The 19,834-nt window shown below is 34.1% G+C and overlaps 1 protein-coding gene across 1 annotated transcript; it reads right to left on the bottom strand.

Annotated features, from left to right (window-relative positions):
* Nucleotides 1–2,590: 2,590 nt before the first annotated feature.
* LOC125072614 (retinal homeobox protein Rx-like) lies at nt 2,591–17,430 on the bottom strand. The gene is made up of 6 exons (XM_047683246.1): nt 17,379–17,430; nt 13,186–13,334; nt 12,126–12,263; nt 6,797–6,884; nt 3,650–3,788; nt 2,591–2,989 (listed from the first exon to the last, which is right to left on the bottom strand). Exons 1-6 carry the CDS (start codon nt 17,428–17,430, stop codon nt 2,830–2,832), a joined length of 726 nt encoding a protein of 241 aa, XP_047539202.1. The 3' UTR covers nt 2,591–2,829.
* Between the last annotated feature and the right edge of the window lie 2,404 nt (nt 17,431–19,834).

The raw sequence follows: 19,834 nt of genomic DNA, 5'->3' as shown, positions 1-19,834 counted from the left end.
ATAGTAGATGTGGTGGAGGATACAACGGGTGGTAAGTGGGCTTAGCCCCGCGCCCAATTTTTCCCAAATTAATCTTTCTTCAAACACTCGCCTTCTTTGTTAAGAGACGCAAATTTAATCTTGTGCTGATCGCGAACATACTGATGGGGGAGGGACGAGAGGGGGGTCTTAAACAATGCTCTAGATTATAATGGACAGCGATGAAGGAATCGATAGGGCTTCATGCGATTGTGCGACGCGTGTTGGCAAATAATGGACTTGAAGTGGCTTCGTTGTACACTCATTTAATGGCGAATTATGAATGTTTTGTAATTTTTTTATGATTAATTTATACGTTACTGTAGTGTACACCTGTGTGTCGTAACTTGATGTTATAAAGTTATAACCTACCCCAATTAATGGGCAATATCTTTTTCAAATCGGACTGATCAACGAGATAAGCGCGTTCATTCAAACAAACAATCCAACTTTTATAATACAAGCTCTATAGGATAGAGTCTTACTACAAACCATGTTGTATGGCTGTTTGTATTATAATTTAATATATTATATTGTTTATTTTATTGTACTTTAAATCTATATAATAATCTGTTTCTTTTTTCGTGTGAAATGAAAATCATTTTGTTCAATATTTAAAAGATTTTTTTTATTGCGAAGCGTAGCATATGGCGATGGTTTTGTTAAAGGAAATATATTTTTTGAAGTATGAATGTATGACCTACCTTCTCACAGCATAGACTGCTTCGTAGATTTTGTATGATTTTATTGTATATATGAAATAGTACAGAATCCTTGATCTATCTACGCAATTGTTCAACATTCTCTTACCCACAATAGTGTTCATTTAAATATATTAATAAAATTGTATTATTTACAATTTAATAATGATTTGTTTAAATGTCACAGGAAAACAAAATTTTGACGGTAATTAGCTGAGAAATCAGGGCACCCGAAAACGGTAAAGCAAAAATTAATGTTATAATTTGATCCGTCTGTGTATACTATGCAAGTTTAACTGTTCTGTTATAGCTACTAAGTCACTTATTTGCCAAATGTGATGCCTATAGAGTTTGAATCCAAAATGGTGGACATTACTTTTATCAAATTATATAATTTAATCAAAATCAAAATATTCTTTGTTCAAGTTCACACAGCCTCATAGAAGCACTTTTGAATCGTCATGTTAATGTTGAATTAAGTGTAAAGGAAAATAGATTAACATATGTCAGTTTTAGTTCTTACTCGTTCGACTATTTTTGTAGGTACATTGAGTCAATACAGGGGTCAGTCAATAATAAAAGTCATACGAATTTCTCATCTAGTTTATTAACTACGGCGACAATATTGCAAACTCGCTACACTACACCTCGATAAATAGACTCTACGCGTACATACTTTAGCCTAGTAGTTGTTTATCATTACTATACACACACACATCGATAGTCTTTCAGTTTTAAACGACTTTCTAAATGGGATGTTTATTATCAACGAATATCATCGATATGCATGTACAATGTGCACTTGTTATCATCAATTCATGAACAAAAACATTCAACAGTTCTATTTTTCTGTCAATTTTAAAAAGACCTTTACACATTATAGTCGACATGACCCAGTGGTTGAAACAGGTTATGAAAATGATATTAATAGAGGGCTCTAATAATTTTTATTTGTTGTTTTATATTATTCGTTTTCGACATTAGAGAACACTGTAAGGAAACCTGCATTTTCATGAAATCCTAACACATGTTCTTTGTTAAAATCTACTCTTTAATGAGCGAGAATTATTACATACTGTGAATACTTAAATCTTTAAATGAAAGCGATAATTACTTTTACAATATACAATATTTACAGTATAACTTAATAACTAAACTTACACGATATTTTACACATTTATTTAACACTCGGTGTTTAAAACTAAAATTTATAAATGATTTTATAATTTATTTATAATAATTAATATTTACAATTTCTAATTAATAATAATTATTTTGAGATCAGGGGAGATACTGAACAGAGTGCTTACAACACGACATCGAAAGGTAAGGCACACGAGCAGCTGTATCGAATCACACAATCAATGACACATAAACAGTTATACTACTCATCAGACATTCTCAGAGAGGAAAATGACAATCTCAAATAACATAGCTATACCAAAATTGGACCGACTCTGGAGCGGCTAAAAAGTACTATGCAATACTGCTTTGTATTCATGAATGTCAATAAATAAAACATACATATGTATTTTTTAGCATTAGCAGCCCGTAAATGTCCCACTGCTGGGATAAAGGCCTCCTCTCCTTTGAGGAGAAGGTTTGGAGCATATTCCACCACGCTGCTCCAATGCGGGTCGGCGGAATACACATGTGGCAGAATTTCGTTGAAATTAGACACATGCAGGTTTCCTCACGATGTTTTCCTTCACCGCCGAGCACGAGATGAATTATAAACACAAATTAAGCACATGAAATTTCAGTGGTGCCTGCCTGGGTTTGAACCCGAAATCATCGGTTAAGATGCACGCGTTCTAACCACTGGGCCATCTCGGCTCGGCGGATATACATATGTATATCATGAAGTTTGACATAAAAATTGGAGGATTAACCCCATTCATGCAACTTTTCTGTAGTCGGATGTTTTGATTTATATAAGAGATTTTTTTTTTAATTAATTGGAGTTATTGTATTTTTATAATCTGCTTAATTAATCGTTTATGCTTAATGTTCCTTCGACACAAGAGAAAAATATACCGAATCTCCGAAGCTCTCAAGCGTTGAGAGGTACCAGGAGCACATAGCCTTACATGTAGTATATTACACCTGGTTACGTGTGCACTCGACTGTAGCGGTCGTGCAGCAGCCGCAAAGGCTCTGACGGCAGAGGGGCGGGCGCGGGGAGGGGCGCGGGGCGAGGCGAGCGCGCGGGGGACGGAGATCGCGCTGCGGGCGACATCGGCGCTGGTGGAGGCAGAGCCAGGACATACCTAACCAAAAAATATTACATGAAACTATGAACAAAAATAACACAGATAAAAAATAACTTTATATATAATATAAACAGCGTAGCAAAGTGAGTGCTGGGTTAGTTAGTCCTTCCCAGCTTACTTCATAGTACCAATTGCACCTTTGTGTTCCATTAATTAATTTTGGATGGACGAAATGTGTATGAGGGTCTTCAGACCTTTAATTAATTAGTTTTAATAGACTAATAATTATTTTAAGAGCCTACCTTAACAAAGTTTAAAAATAAACTGTTCATTTAGAAGATCCTTTTGTCTTTAAATAATGGAGATTATTTATTATATTTATTTATCTAAAACGGATCGTCGAATTGATATAACGACTTGTTAAATTATGTCATTAATTATAACTATATTCTACAGAAATCACCTACTTAAGAGCATATCTTCTAAAGTTATTATATATATGGGTAAAGCTTCTGTACATACACACACACTCATTTATAAGATAACTGTAAATACATATAATTTATTCAAGTAGGCTCTTATTACATAAAATATAAAGCTACGACCGGATCGGAATGTAGAGTCTACCAAAACGAACCGGCAAGAAACTCAAAAGTACTAAGAAGGTTTTTAAATTTGAATACACGTCTAATAATTCAGGAATAGTTATCGAATTACCTGTGCAGTAAAGCTCTGAAGGCAGCCGCGGGTGGCGCGTCGTGCCACAGCGGTGCGCCAAGTCCTAGCCACCACTCGCCTGCGCCGACGCCCACGCCTCCCACACCAACTCCCATGCTGGGTCCCCATTCTCCAACACCTAGGTCAAAATTATTTTTAATATATATATATAAATAAACAAAAATACTTTCTCAGACCTAAAAAAAATATTTTTACAACGCAAATAACTTCTTGCATCAAAAATGCATACTGTACTGTTTTAATAAAATAAAACTTAAATAAAATATTGCATGTTTTTATTTATAGATACACTGCCAAAACTAAGATCGCCTAATAAAAAAAATATTGGCCTGCAGTTGTTTACTAAGTTTACGGACACTAGTAAAGTAGTAGGTATGATGTACGGCGTCAAGCGTAGCTCTCACGCATATGAAGGTAATAAAGTTGGCTCGTTTCTAAACTCTATCTAGATATGTATATAAATTATCGAAGATCTTAGTTATATATATCTATTTGACAATGAAAACCTGATACTTAAAAAAACAAAAAACGAAATAATTGATATCGTAACTGAGTCACAAAATCGTAAAACGTAAGAATGATTTACAGACGAAATAAAGTTAGTTGTTATTATTAGTAGTATGGTTATGTACCCCGGGGCAGGTGACGACGACCGCTAGCAATCGTTTGATAACAAAGTTATCTATTAACAGTAACAATACAATCCTTGTACACTGGCACCTGGTACTCTGTCTAGGTGTAATTAAATACGTATTCATTCGTAGGTATTATAGACACATATCTGTAGTCTGAATCATGGAAACATTTTCATAAAAAATGCTTTGCTTAGAATAGATTATTCTTTTTTTATGTTCATAATTTTAGGCAAACGCATTATCATAAAATAAATGACATCCTACTGCTATTTCATCAACTTTCTAAAAAAGTTTTCTTATGAATGAAAATAAATCCAGGCGGTATCTAAATCGACGCGGAATTGTCCGTAGGTTATAGGTTACGTAGGAATTTTTTGATTGGCAAGCACCAGTTTTCGTGTGCTTAATATAAAATTGCATGAATGTGATGAAATGTTGTCATATTTATATATGCAGCCCCAAAACCAAACGCGTTGGTGTAGCGTGGTGCACCTAAGTATTCACAATTGTTTCGCATCGCGTGATCCACTTGCTGATTCTGGTACATAAACTGGTACGTAATAACGCCACCGCACCAAAAAAAATCTACGAATAAGCCAATATAGGTTAGGTTACGTAAATACCCTAATTCTTTATATACACGTCGTTAAAACTAGTCAATAAATAGATAAACATGAAACGAACAATAAAACACATCACTGTGTAAAATATGGATTCCACCCTTAGTTTACGATTGTGGAAAGATATCCATCGATAAATATAACCGGCGACAATTGTCGATAAACACGACACCTTATCGAGTAAATGTTGATGATATTTCCCTGTCGTTACACCTAACGACGCTCAAATTATCGCTTGTAATCGTGATTGACTGAACCTCATGTGATTATTGTAATAGGTTCGTTTCCATTACACAGATCCGTTGTATTTAAAATTCTAAAACACAAAAAGACTATTCCAATAATTATTATAAAAGCGAGCATGTGTTTAATAATGACCCAGAGAACAGTAACGACGTATTTCCTTTTAGGATTTGTATTTTTTTACCGCCAAATAGTAAATCACTGTATTTATTTCCGAGACATTATTCCGCGACAGTTTCTATAAATAAATCAATTTGCGTATACAAAAGCTACAGCCCAACTACGAAAATTTATTTCGCAATAAAATTAATTGCCCTGAATAACTAATGAGACTAACAATAACATATGTTCCATTTAACAGCAAATCTGTAGACCTATTCTGTGAGATAAATCTTTATACTCACCGCAGAACACAGTCGTGAATATGAAAGATTATGATATGCGATATTGACCGTAATAATTATGACATTTAAAGCATACACGCACCGAAATAGCGTATCAACGTTTGTCCTTATACAACATTTCTCGATTGTGTACCAAAAAAGTACGATCCGTATAACATTCCCAAAATATGTAATTAGTTGGTAAGTAGGATCGGTCGTTAATAGCATTTTTATGACATTAAAATATTCACATACTGGAGACATCATTTGTTTCGTTAAAGGGCGTGTATTGTCTAGTTAAAGCGTAGATCATGAATAGATATTGAATTGTAATACCATATCGAAGTACGTAATGCGATTATAATTGTACGTGCTCGGGTTCCGCATCGACGCCGCTGCGGACTATAATTAGGCAGTTTATTGTATTCGAAGTGACAACTGTTACACGTTTTAAAAAGAACACACTTTTGTATCTACCTCGCAAACTTGGCCTTTGTTTTTTTTTTACTTCCTGCGACTAAATGAGGCATGCGTTGAATTTTTTACGGTAATTTTGTTTATTTTTTTAAGTTGTTATATTTAGTTTAAGCAAAGCAATATTTTAATTTATAAAATACTAGTTGTTTACTAGTCGTACGCCAGGGATTTCGCTCGCGGTTTATCATTTTAGTTGGTCGTCAGGTTTTAAGGATAGAAAAGCATCCTCTGTACTTCCTTAGCTTGCTGGTTGCCAAATTTCATCGAACTCAGTTCAGTGGTTTGTTTGTGTCTTTTGTACGATACGGGCGGGTAGCTAGTTCAATACAAAGGTAGCACAGATTTGGAATAGTAATATTACCGACGCCCCATCGTTTGGTACATATTTTTAGGTATTACTAAAAAGGTCTTTCTTTGTATTGATATCGATAAATAGATAACTCTTAAAATACATTCGTAGTTGAAAATTAAACGACTCTTTGACAATTTTGTCAATTTACATGTTCTCTGATCGTTATTATAATTGATTTTTCATTAATAAGTATGCGAATATTCGCTAAATATTTATATCGTATTTTCAAGAACCCTAAACACCATTGTACAATTTCATAATGTTACAATTAATAAAAAAAGTTGACTTCGATAAGCAAATATTTATTTAACTTTGAATTGTATTAAACATATGTTTTAAGATCAAGTTTTCATTGATTCAAATAGAGATAGTATATTTATGTAAAAATTATAAGTTTATAAGCGTTAAATGCTCACCGTGTTCGTGGTGTAAAAACGGCGCGTGCTCCCGTCCTAGAGCCTTCTCTCGCTTACGCCACTTAGCACGTCGATTCTGGAACCACACCTGTGTACAAACGATAAAATTATTATTACACTGCAATACAAATTACATAATTTATATCCAGCAATCGTTTCCGGTATTAAATAAAAAAAGATTTGTATATGTTTCTTAGTGTATGTAAATTGTATATTGTACTTTAAACTACGTGTTGTGTCTTAAAGAGTTGCACCCTTTGTATATTGTCTAAATATGTTTTTATTACTATATGTGTGAGTGATGCTCCTTAAAAAAAGTCCTTAAGCATTTTTGAATAGTTATTTTACAAGATAATCTAAATATACAAGTACCGCCGATTCGGAATGTGAATTTACCCGAGAGAAACCGACGACAAATTCAGTAGTGACGCACTCTTTTTCAAACAAACGCATTTAATTTAAAAATCCTGCCTGAAAATCAACAAATACTGACTCCACGCTTTTTTTTATCCCGCATTGCCTGTTTGTCTTATTCATTTATGTTTTTTAACAAAATTATTAATTGTCGAAGTTAAAACGAAACCTTTTCGGCGCGCACTGCCCGGCTGCGGGCGCAGCCGTCTCCGCGTCCACTTTTAATTTTTTTATAGCATAATTGTCGCCAATTTGTAGCTCTCTCTCCAGTCTCTCTCTCTCTCCACTACAATGGGGCCGTAATGAAAAGCAATTACGCATACGTGGTTTTCGCGCTCACACCAGCACAATGCAATTCAAACCTTAACGCCTTCTATTTAAACACACATTTGCATAGCGGTTAATGGAGAATAGAAACAAATTGAGCTAGTCGAGCCGCATTGCGCTAATAAAAAGACATTGTGCGGCGCGGCGAAGGCAAAAATGCTATAATTTCATAATTTTCAAATGAGTCAATTTCACAGTTGTGTGAGGGTTCAAATTGTTCGTAATCTGACAGATTAGCATGGTCGGTTCGTCCGAACGAATGACTTTCGATAATGGATTAGAATGTCGGTATTAATACATTTAAATACATATATTGAAACGAGACGGCCCAGTGGGTAGAACGTGAATCTTAAATTAAGGTCACGTGTTCAAACTACGTCATTAATTTATTAAAAATTTATCACCAGGTAACCTGAAATTCTGCCACGTTTGTAACCACCAAACCGTATTGGAGGAGCGTAAGGGAATTCGGTCCATACCTTCTCTTCAAAGGGAGAGGAGGCCCCAGGCCAGCAGTGAGCCATTTACAGGCTGTTGCTACTATTCAATGTAAAATGTCTTGAGACTTTTTGTAAAAAAGAATCCTTACCCGGGAAAGATGTACCATTTTTATGAAGTCGACATTATAATTATTGTTAAATCGTATTATTATTTACATAACGACTATATAACTTAATTTATAATATACTTTTAACTTTTTAAAGTACTCAATTATTCAAAGTACTACAGTACAGTAACTTAAAAGCTTTTTGTGACTGAATTACAAAACATGTGATCATTATCAAAATCCTTTAATTGTTTCAACGTTGTTTTATTAAAATTGACCCTTTCGAAAGAATTATAATAAATCTTCATATTAAAATTAAAAAAGCCTCAAAATCAATCGAGGAGTTTAGAAATACACAAGACGACCACACATAGCAACTTTGTTTCATACTATTTAAATACTTGCTTATATTAATCTCCAATTTTGTATTCACGGATCAATAATGCAGTTCAACAATTCTGATTGAGGTCTTTTGTCATTATAAATTGCGATCATTAAAAAGATTCCAGCAATTAAATAATTTAGTTGAATTAGACTCGGCTTCGTATAGAACAAAACCGATTGAGCGCAACGCTGCGGCTTCAAGTGGTGTCGTTCGTGCAGCTACGTTACAGCGATCACTTCACATCATAGGACTCAATTGCATTCTAAATTTCACATCTATCGTACAAGCAAATATTCACCTTACAGGCAAGAATTTAAGGTTCTAATTTGTTGGGATTAAGTGTAAGTAGGAGGGTAGGACGTTTGTCGGTGAGCGCCATCTATGGAGTGGATTAAAAGCAATTTACGCTGCGTGGAGTGTGATTTAAGAACCGCGCCCTCACCGGCTATCGCGCTATTAGGGCTGGTACTTATTATAGGAGCGTTCTCATATTATATCAAATACTTGAAAGAGTTCAACCATCCTATATTTTGAATCGCTGATTGTGATTAGTGATAACGGTACATTAAATATAATAACAAATATTCATTTTATAAAGCATGGAACTATTGATTGAGGATAGGGTTTTGATATTTAGTAATTTATTAATATATTTTCATGACGCTTAATGCTGGGACAATCGTAATCAGGATTGCACAAGTATTAGTGTTGTAATGTAACATTAAATACATCAAGCTCTCGTTATGCAGAGACCTTAATTCTCAAATCTTGCTGCACAAGAGCCAATCTTACGCGGCTGCTTCAGAAGTGAGCCGCAATTAAAGAAATACAGTTGCGAGAGCATCTAATGACCGAAATGAATTCCTCATTAGCAGCATACAGCCCTGCGAAATATTAAAGTGTTTTATTGTCTGTGCATTGCCGACTGCCTCTCGAGGCCGCGAGATTACCTCCCCCCCTCTCGCCCCCCGCGCTCCGCACCCCCTCCCGCTGCGCCCCCTCAGTCTCGCGGAGTCGGTAATTACCAAATTGCAGCGGCGCTCACTTTAACTGCAGTTTGAGAGCTCTCACGCTCAAACCGTGCTTAATTAAACCATTGTTAGTCGTGCCCACCACCACCGCCGCCGCCCGCCTACTGTTCCTTAAAGACCCATCAAATCTTAACTAATAGCGACTCGATTGAGACTTAGTATTAGAATCCTATAACATTCTGAAGATTCTAGAAAGTAGTTCAAAATAACTTCAAACACACAATTCTTTAAAGAAACCGTATAATTCCAGCCACAAGATATATTTTTTAAATTTAAATGTATTTTAAATGCATTAAACAAAATAAAAGAATACAAAACAGCTCAGCTGTTTCAGTAACGTGAGGAACAATTAAATTAAAAAGTTGTAAAGCCATTGTCACACTGCGCTTGATTACACCAATTTTGCACAGAGTAGTGAAGGCTCGAGGTACAATTAGCGAGACATTAGCGGCGAGAGTGTAATGAGGCGAGAATTAGCGTCCATTGTGCCCAGCCCTCGGCGCGACGCGACGCAGCGTCCAAGACGCAATGGACGCCCGTTGAAACCTAACCACTTGTTAATAACACAATACAATTACAGCTCTAAACCGTAGTTTAAGCTAATTATTGTAATTGCACAAATTAACCCTAATATTATATAATTCCTGTCAAAACTATCCTTTACCTCGTATCACAAGCATGAGGCAAGGACCAACCGGCAGGTAAGTATTATGCGTGTAGCGACACTGTAGCTTCATAACAGCGCTTCCTACGCAGTCGTATGCAAACGCCATCTTTATCATCACGAAGTAGGGGTGGAGCTCATAGCAACGCAAGATATTACAAATTAACAATGAACTTAATAATTGAGACTACAGTGGTCAAAGAACTAACTAAACCCGAGTGTTGCGACTTTCAATTCCGTCTTTCTTCAAAAATTCCAGCACTCGTTTGAAGAAAATCAATTTGAAGTTCGATCTAAATCATCATTAGTCTATTTTAGATATATACTCAAATAATACTCGTTATGTGTATTGAATATAGCGAAATAAATAATTAAATATTGGTGGTATAAATTGAATTCATATACGCGAAACTATTTCGCTTCGCTTGTTTAAACTGAATAACACCAATAGATTTAATACTACAAATTATATTTAAATAAGCTTATATCTGCAGCTATTTAGAATTCAATGTAATAAAATATATTATAGCTTTTCGTGTAAAAGATAAATTAACATTGTTAAAAATTTAAGTTAAAAAAATTGTCGCTAAAACTTCATCTAGATAAAAAGCGTAAATATACTCAACGGTGTGAGGCCCACAGAAACAGGACGTGTTTCTGTGGAGTTATATAATTATTACTGAATTCATGACTGACAGTATTAAAGTAACATTTAGTGACCACGACGCCACAGGCACTTTCAGTGTGTCCGGACCTAATCTGCGTAACCGCGCGCGCGGGCGGCGGGCGGCTCGCAATCTGCACGATTGTGAGCGAACAATGTGGCTAATTTTAATTACAGCGTCACGCCTCTGCGTCACGCTAATCTATGCTCGCGTGTACAATTATAAATTGTAAGGTGTTACCGTTATGTTGAATAATGTTATTTTATGTTTGTGCAGAGTAATGTGCGCTCCGATAGAAATATTATGTAAATAAATTAGGTTTACATTGATTTTTTTTTCTTAAATAAACCCATTCTTAATATCCGATGTATGCAATTTAAATAAAGTATAAAGTTTTAACAAAATGTTAAGGGAAAAAATTGAGACCATTCAGTTGCGTGCCAGTTGCAAGAAATGGATTCAATAATACACTAATAAGTGAAATTGAATAAAATCTAAACTAAATTTTAAAGTACCTAAATTTTGAAATTTATTGAAAAATGCAACTGTTGAAATTCAAAATGAAGTCACGTTTAGCATAAATTGAATAAGGAACTCCTAGCGCTGTCAATATTCCAGAATTGATCAAACATTGGGGTTTTGGGGGCCCACTTTTGGAACAAGCTGGCGTTTAACTATTGGAAAAGATTATGCTTGATTTTATCCTATTTACAACTGTAATAATTACAGGCACAAAGTACGTAACATTATGGGCCCAAGGTTGGTGGTGCATTGGCGATGTAAAGAATTGTTAATATTTCTTACAGCGCCAATATCCTACCAATATTATTAAAAGTGACATTGACTCTGATGGTCTGATAGAGACATCATCAAGTATAAGTGGGTAGTTGAACTCTTCGATGATTATCACTCGGTCTCTCGGGGCTCATTGGTTTTATAGATTAGACAATAGACTAAAGACATGTATCTCGTTTTAAGGGGGATACAATATTGTATCTCATTACTTCACACGACTATTTCAACGGTACCATTTACGTTCTAAAAGGCGCCAAGCAAATAACTTCAAAGACGAAGATATCATCCTAAATCTCGTAAGTGTAAATAATGCAATTAATATTTTTGAACATTCGCTGCCATTGTGAACAATGATCTTGGTATAACGGTTAATTGGAATGCATTAAATAAAATCGAAGGAAGTTTTACCTGATTCAGAAAATAATATCATCCATCGTCATAGAGCAGACGATGACAATCAGTTTTAGCCGGCAATTGGTTCATATAAAAACAACCACATACCTGAACTCTTGCTTCGCTGAGGTCCAGCCTCATGGCGAGCTCCTCCCTCGTGAACACGTCCGGATACTGCGTCTTGTCGAAGGCTCGTTCCAGCTCGTGCAGCTGGTACGTGGTGAACGTGGTTCGGCTGCGACGCACCTGCTTGCATCACACAGAACAAACTATATAACACTATTCAGCAGAGTGACGTATTACGACGAGTAATAATCATTCTCTTATACAAGACTGTTAAACTTAAGTACTAAGTACTGCATAGTAGGTGCAGTCATTTTATAAGGCAGCTGTTTATTCTCAGACTCGTGTGTACCGATATGGAAGAAGAAAAATAGACGCAGTTACAACGGATATACGTGCGTCAAAAAATACCTGTAGGGCCAAATAAAATTGACTAACTCGACCGATTAAGAAAGGACCGTGCGTCCTAAGTCTCATATATAATTAAATGTTGGCTAGTTACTCGAGCAACGATAGAGTTATTAAAAATGATAATTTACTGAACTTGTTCATTATTGAAATAAAACTAGTTTTTAACGGATTTAATCGCGTATATTAATTATTTTAACATCCCGACGTTTCGAGCACTTTGCAGTGTTCGTGGTCACGGGCGGTTAAAATAATTAATATACGCGATTAAATCCGTTAAAAACTAGTTTTATTTCAATGTGTAATAATCGCGAAAATCTAAGACAACATTATTGTTCATTATTGTTTCAAGAAGATAACGTCGTTTTTATCGCTTTTAACGTTTTATAGAAATAATGTATTGAACTGAGTCGGTCTAACTTGATTAATTAGTTATATCGAAAAACTAAAACCTACGTTCAATTTAATATTTTAACTAATATTAGTACGATAGTATTCAAAACGTACTTCATAATTTTAATGTTGAATGCACATTCAAATTGACCACCAAAATTAGACGCAGTATTGTATAACGCTCTCGGGAAGCACTTCTTCGGAAATATTATACTTGCGGTTTTCTCAACAAAATGCTTAGAGACGAAGAGCTCCTTTTTTACTTTTTCAGTCATAGATATTTATAACACGTGTAGCAAATTACCTTGCGCGGTCGTCCAGCGTCGAGGGCCTCTAACGGTTCGTGCTCTGCTCGTTCAGGCTCCGTGCTCACTTCGTGCTCATGCTCGACTTCGTGCTCAGAGTCTGAATGAGCACCTTCGCTCTTCAATTCCCCGCATCGCTCCACGCCGTCTACATTTAAAAGTAACAAAGAATTAATTAACTTTCAAACATTTAAATATTACTTATTACCTATTTCGTCATGATACTTTATTTTAGTTTTAATGTTGGTTTTTTGTAATATTCATAAAAATATATTAATTGTTGAGGGTTTTTGACTTAGATTAGGTATATTTATACAATAAGATTATTGTTTATTGCTAGGCCAATTTTAGATTTAGTAATTAGTAATTGTTTTCACGTACCATAAATAAAATTTATAAATTTGAATTAGATTAGAGAAACTTTAATTATGAAATAATAAAATTAAAAAAGACAACCGTTTTTATGATGGTCCATTTATTAAGATTAAATTAATACGTTTATTAAATCATTTTGTGCAAGATTTAAACTCATACCGGCTAAAGTTGAATAAAATTTTGTAAATATATTATATGCATATATGGACATTATTTCCTTCTTTCTCTTGTTACATTCGGATTGTTCCAGTTAACCAAACAATATCACTACTCATTAATACTCTTTAATTGCTAGTAGGTTTGACTGTAAGTATGTTAGTAGTTGCTGTGCTATTTCGAGCGGATTAGTTCAGCGATTACTACCATAATTACAATTTAGTGATAGTTTTTATTATACGAACATAGGAGATAAGTAATATGTATCACTAACAATAAAAATGAGTCATAGTCACTTGAAATAAAAAGTTATTATTATTATTAATATGTATAATATTATCAAAACTTGAGTAGAAAAGTTTTCGGTCTGTCTGTTCGTCAATATGCACGACAAATATGTACGTTACAAGAAGATTGATGAAATTAAGGGTAAGATCTGAAAATTTTATATAAAATGCAAACACGTGTCTATATCGTTCATTAGATTAATAAATGAGACGACCTTTTTTAGGACTAGACGAGAGAATTTTATATCTTGTATAATAATAAAACAATTAAGTATTATACGTTAAATACAAGAAAAGCAATGTTAAAAATTATGTCTATAATCTATGTAGAGCTGCACAAATAAGCATTCCTGCTAAAAATAATTTTACTCGAATATGATTGATTTAAAAGAATATCTACTGTGTTTCTTATCATTTCTTTATCGCAGAATCCTCGTTTCAAGTTGTGTAAATGATCAAAACACTAGGTGCAAGGTTGCTACGGTTCCGGCTCATCAAAAATATACTTTATGTAAATAGTTACATAAAGTATATATTTCGTTTTAACTATGTATTCTATACAAATAGGTCGACGGAAAAATAGGAGCTTGTTTATTGAATAGATTTAATAGTTATTTAAATAATATATATGTCGCACTGGAAGCCTCTACATGTAGCTGATGATGTTACGATGTTCCCAGCGCATCGGTGACATCGATCTCTTAATCCGCGTACACCAAACCAGCCCTTCGATAATACCGAATTACCACCCTTCTGCACTTTAAACTCACTAATTACGTTTCTACACACGCCGATCCAGCCCTTATATGAATTCAATAGAGTCGATAATTCTATGAAAATTCATCGACGATTTATGTACCAGGGTATCCGGGGTCGACTCGCACCGGCTCGCGTCGACTGCAAACAAAATACTCTTTTTGTTAAGCACTTAACGTCACTCGACGTTAGTCGCACTATTTATTTATAGTAATAGTATTTTTGTTGAGCCCCGTTGTAATTGTTGTGTCGAATCACATTCAAAGCAGGATTATAACAAAACGCTTATTACTGCGTAACGTATGAACCGTCCGTATTATTTAGTAATACAATTAGATCCGTTTCTATTTAGTCAAAGATTTAAGCTGTCGTGTTTTTTTTTAAACGTCATTCTAATACTTAGTAAATATTATAGTTTGTAGAACGCATTAATTTATTAATTCATACTCTTCTTTGTACGCTTAATTACGCAAATTATAATATAATTAATTTAAATACATAAGGAGGTCTGGATAAGGCAGACGGTTTTGTGCATCTTTCTTGAATGTGACTTATGAGTGTATGTTGGCGTACAAGAAGGAGTATTTTGATGTCTATTCGCTTACAAGCGATGACTACGTAATCTAACGTGTGTCTAACGTGAAGGTTTGAGGTGAGGTGAGGCCATCGTTTCATTCTATATATATATATTAATTAACACTTATTATAATTCGTTTTCTATGACCACATCCACCGGTTATTTGATTGAGTTAAAGCTTAGAACAGTTATTGTTGACACTCGATTTAAGATTTCTGACATAGTATATATAGTAGTGCCTCAGTCGATATACCTACTCGCATTTATTTTATTATTTATATTAACTTTAATTTAACGTGTATGTTTAAATATCACCTATACTTAGTTATAGTATTGTATGTGAAAAAGCAAGATTTCCTAACTTAAGTTAAATTTATTACTTAAAAGGGTCTTCTCTCTTGTATTGTCTTAGAGTTATGCGCACGCATTACACAATTCATTGACATTCGGAACCGTGTTAGCGATACACGGCTCATAATTACAGAGAACACTTAGAGATAATTACTAAAATGAAATTGAATTGTCCTAATATTCTTGTAGCTCGACGTTAACACAAGTACGTCATATATTATAGAATTTAAATAACTTCATGAATAGTTACTTTGTACGTCGCAGTCGCCAGTAATCCTGTCAAATTGCCACTTCAAGTGTCGCTCGTTATATCACTATATTGTATGTAATTTGGACATAAAATATCCTTTATGCCAACGGCATAAGGTTGAAATTGCGTTTAAAAAAATATACATAAAGCTGTCTCGAATACAGAAAATATCAAAGATGATACAGTAATGGTATTGAGGATGGAGTAAAGAGAGCAATTTTGATAAGCGGATTCTGTACGTTTGTTATGAAATAACCGAAAATAACATCAAACATATCGCATAACAATTATATTTATGTATTAAACATATTTGATCAATAGGTAGGCGGTATTCGACCCGGAAGAGAAGGAGGAACGAGCTTTGGTGCACATTGATAGATGTCTGAAGTCCAGCGGTGGACTACAAGACATTGAGCAGGAATAGACCTGTACAATATATTTCATAAATACAGCGTTTTTATAAATAATTGATGGGACTTTGAGCGGGACGATATATAGTTATTATTAGTACATATATTATTGCCAAACTTCAATACATAGAATTATTCTGCTTTGAAAGGTGAGAGGAAGAGTTATTACGGAAAGCATGTATTATTCAAGATTTGGTTGGCGACTCAATCACGGTGTAAGGTATGGTTTCTATAACTTGCGAGTAGGTAAGGCTATTCGCTCATATGATTTCTAATATAAATTGAAAAGTAAGCAGATTATTTCGATTACTCCTATGGAGAGACACGTGGATCTATATATTGCTTTTTTCATGGTCTTCATTGTACTTAGAATTCAATTCGTGCTCAGCGAAGCGAAAATTTCATTAAAAATGAGGTTGTGTTTGGTGAAATTCTATAAAATGTACTCTTATCAACTCGCGCTCAAATAGCGTGGAATGTTTCCCGTAATGGGTAAATAGGTCTTTTCTAATAAATATAGGATACTTCAAGGATATCATACGAAATAGTTTAGAGGTATGGATTAGACTCTTTCGCTTTCAAACGACAGTTAAATAAAAACGTTTAACATCAATAATATGTTTATGAAATATTATAGAAATTAGGTAATATTGTTTTTTTTTATTTTTGGCCACCTGATGGTAAGTGGTGACCACCACCCATAGACAATGGCGCTGTAAGAAATATTAACCATTACTTGCCTGGGTCTTTGTGCCTTTAGTTACACTGGCTCAGTCACACTTCAAACGAGAATACAACAATACTGTTTTTTAGTTACTATTGTTTGGCGGTAGAATATCTAAATGTTTAATAAGCAAATAAGACGATATGATACCAAAACAAAAAAAGGTTTTTTGATTTAACATATTACGAACAGTTATTTTGTTTTATTGCGATCATTGAATTTCGCACAGTTAACTATTTCAAGTATTTTTATCGGTTTTAAAATGTCTTAAGGCTTAGATAAACAATGCAGCCTGTTTAGGTATACCGCTCTCCGTTCTCCGCTCCGACGACAGGCGCCGCCCCGCCCACAGCCTCATTATTCTTTGATCTGCTTTTATTAGCTGTCGGTTATTTGAACTTCACCGGAAAATAAACAGCATTCGTGCTGATAATTATTTGTATTTATATAAATAACAATGTTTAAATCACGAAAATAAATGTTATTTTTTTTTCTTTGGCAGTTAAAATAGGCTATGAAATAAATTAGTAAAAAAACTTCAATAAATAAAATAATAGCAGCATTAGATACTAATTGAGTACTTTAATGTAATTTACTAAGTTATAATAAAAACTACTATTGGTTACGAAAAGAAAATACCCTGAAGTATCGACGAATGAACTCATTAGATTGTAATATCAAGTTTTGTAATTGAAATAAATTTAGATATTCCAAAAAAAAACTAGGACCATAGACCTAACAATCGTTTAAAAAACCCTTTAAAAGTACATGTGAACCACAAACAAAGTGCCAAACAAATAATTTAATTTAAATGATTTTTAAAAAACGCTTGACTTGGGTCTGTCTTATAAATGGTAATTCAATAGTGCTCGTAAATGCTTACTTGAATACATATCACATATTTTACATCTACCTTATCAGTCAGACAGTCAGTCTGTCGACGCATTGCTTAAACCTTAAGATATAAAGATATACACAATGTATATCCTCCGTTTCGTAATATCATGTAATTTGTGCGTTTGATCTCCAATAATGAGTGATCTCTCATTACCTGAAATTTTTCTAAAAACACAAATTCAAATAAATATGTATGTATGTCTCTGGTTTTCGATAAACGCCTCGAACTCAAAATACATCCACTTCGGAGCCGTCTCAAGCTATGCTGGGGCCCTTGGGCACCCATGAATTTGGGGCCCTTTTGCTAGATATTTTTTGGTTTAATTTGGTAAATTGTTGGTTCACGTTCGATGCACGTGCCCTATGGTAAAGACGGTAATGATCTACTTAATATATATTTTGTTAATCTTGCTGAGAGTCGACGAGTTGTAATAATATTAGGTACAATAGCAATGACTACAAATTTACTGTAAAAAATAAAAAACTCCTGGCGTTTTATGTATTTTATCAGGACCGTACTTACAAACGCCCGTATTGAAATCATTCTTTCTCCGAGCTCTTAAAAATATTAATAAACTTATATCGCCACACATCACAGGACAATAGTAACATATTTTGTCTGTTATTAACCACGCAACCCTCGAGTAATAACATTTTTGTACCGACCTTTCAAAATCCCTCATCCGCGATAATGATCATAATTCAAAATCACAACTGACAATGCCTCGAGAATAAACAGTGCATACAATTATAGATCTTACATACACGCATTATCGGTCAGTGTAGCGTAATCGATTTTAATATTTTGGTACTTACTTGTTGACTTACAATAAACGCTGTACACATTTAGCTCCTTCACAGCGTATTATCATTCATCGTAGCGGGAACTATTCTAACATTTAAGTAGCTAGTTGCTGGGTAAATACGAAGTAATGAGACCGCGGGGGTTCGTTGGGGGAATTTATCAGAGGTTTATTAGGTCGATGTAACTCTCTTTAATAGGATAGGTTCATAACTAATATCGTTGAATCGGTATTAACGAGTGCATTATTATTAGTTGAAAATATTTATCAGAGTTAAAATTGTATATTTAATAAACACTTTAATAAACACAGTTGTCTATTTCAAACGGTTACAAAAAACTTAATAAATTACCGCAGTAGGTACTTGCTATGTTCCTACCTATTGGCACTCGCAATACACTTTTGCAAATTTGGAAAAAACATTGCTATCAACTGGGCCCTCCTTGATATGACGATTATATATTATTATACATAGATGGTTCCTTTAAAATTAGATTTATAGACTATATTTATATATAAAATAAAAAAAATACTTAAATATGTTTTCAAAACGTAATTTAAGAAACTATAGTTTTAAAACACGACTTAACAAAAAGGCGCTAAATTTTACATTAGGATATATACCTAATATTGTAGAAGCTGGAACAGTTATTAGACTATTCTAACGAAAACCAGACCAAATTTAATACATTAATGTATTATTATTATAATTATTTTTATTCGAGGTAAACCCGAACTTGGTTTGTGTAATTCTGAAACAAAAGTCAACGGAACGCGCCCGATCCCATTGATGTCTTTTTCAGGCCGCCTTTACAGGGCACACACACTTCTACAAACATACCGATTAGGTTTTTTTATTTAATATTTTACGTCAACGAAACGTCACGTATATTATTACCAAAAAACGGCGTCTTACAAAAATATATAAAGAATTAAAAGAAATTATTTATGTATGCTATTTGGTATTTCGCGACGGTTAAATAACGCCAAACAATTTTAATACGACTATATTATGTAAATTATTAAATGTAAAAAGTATATAGGTACCTAGTAAGTACCTAG

Source organism: Vanessa atalanta, chromosome 22 (genome assembly GCF_905147765.1).
Source record: "Vanessa atalanta chromosome 22, ilVanAtal1.2, whole genome shotgun sequence".
Taxonomy (NCBI): Eukaryota; Metazoa; Arthropoda; class Insecta; order Lepidoptera; family Nymphalidae; genus Vanessa; species Vanessa atalanta.
Note: the sequence above shows the minus strand (reverse complement) of the source record. Positions and strands in the feature narration are given on the sequence as shown.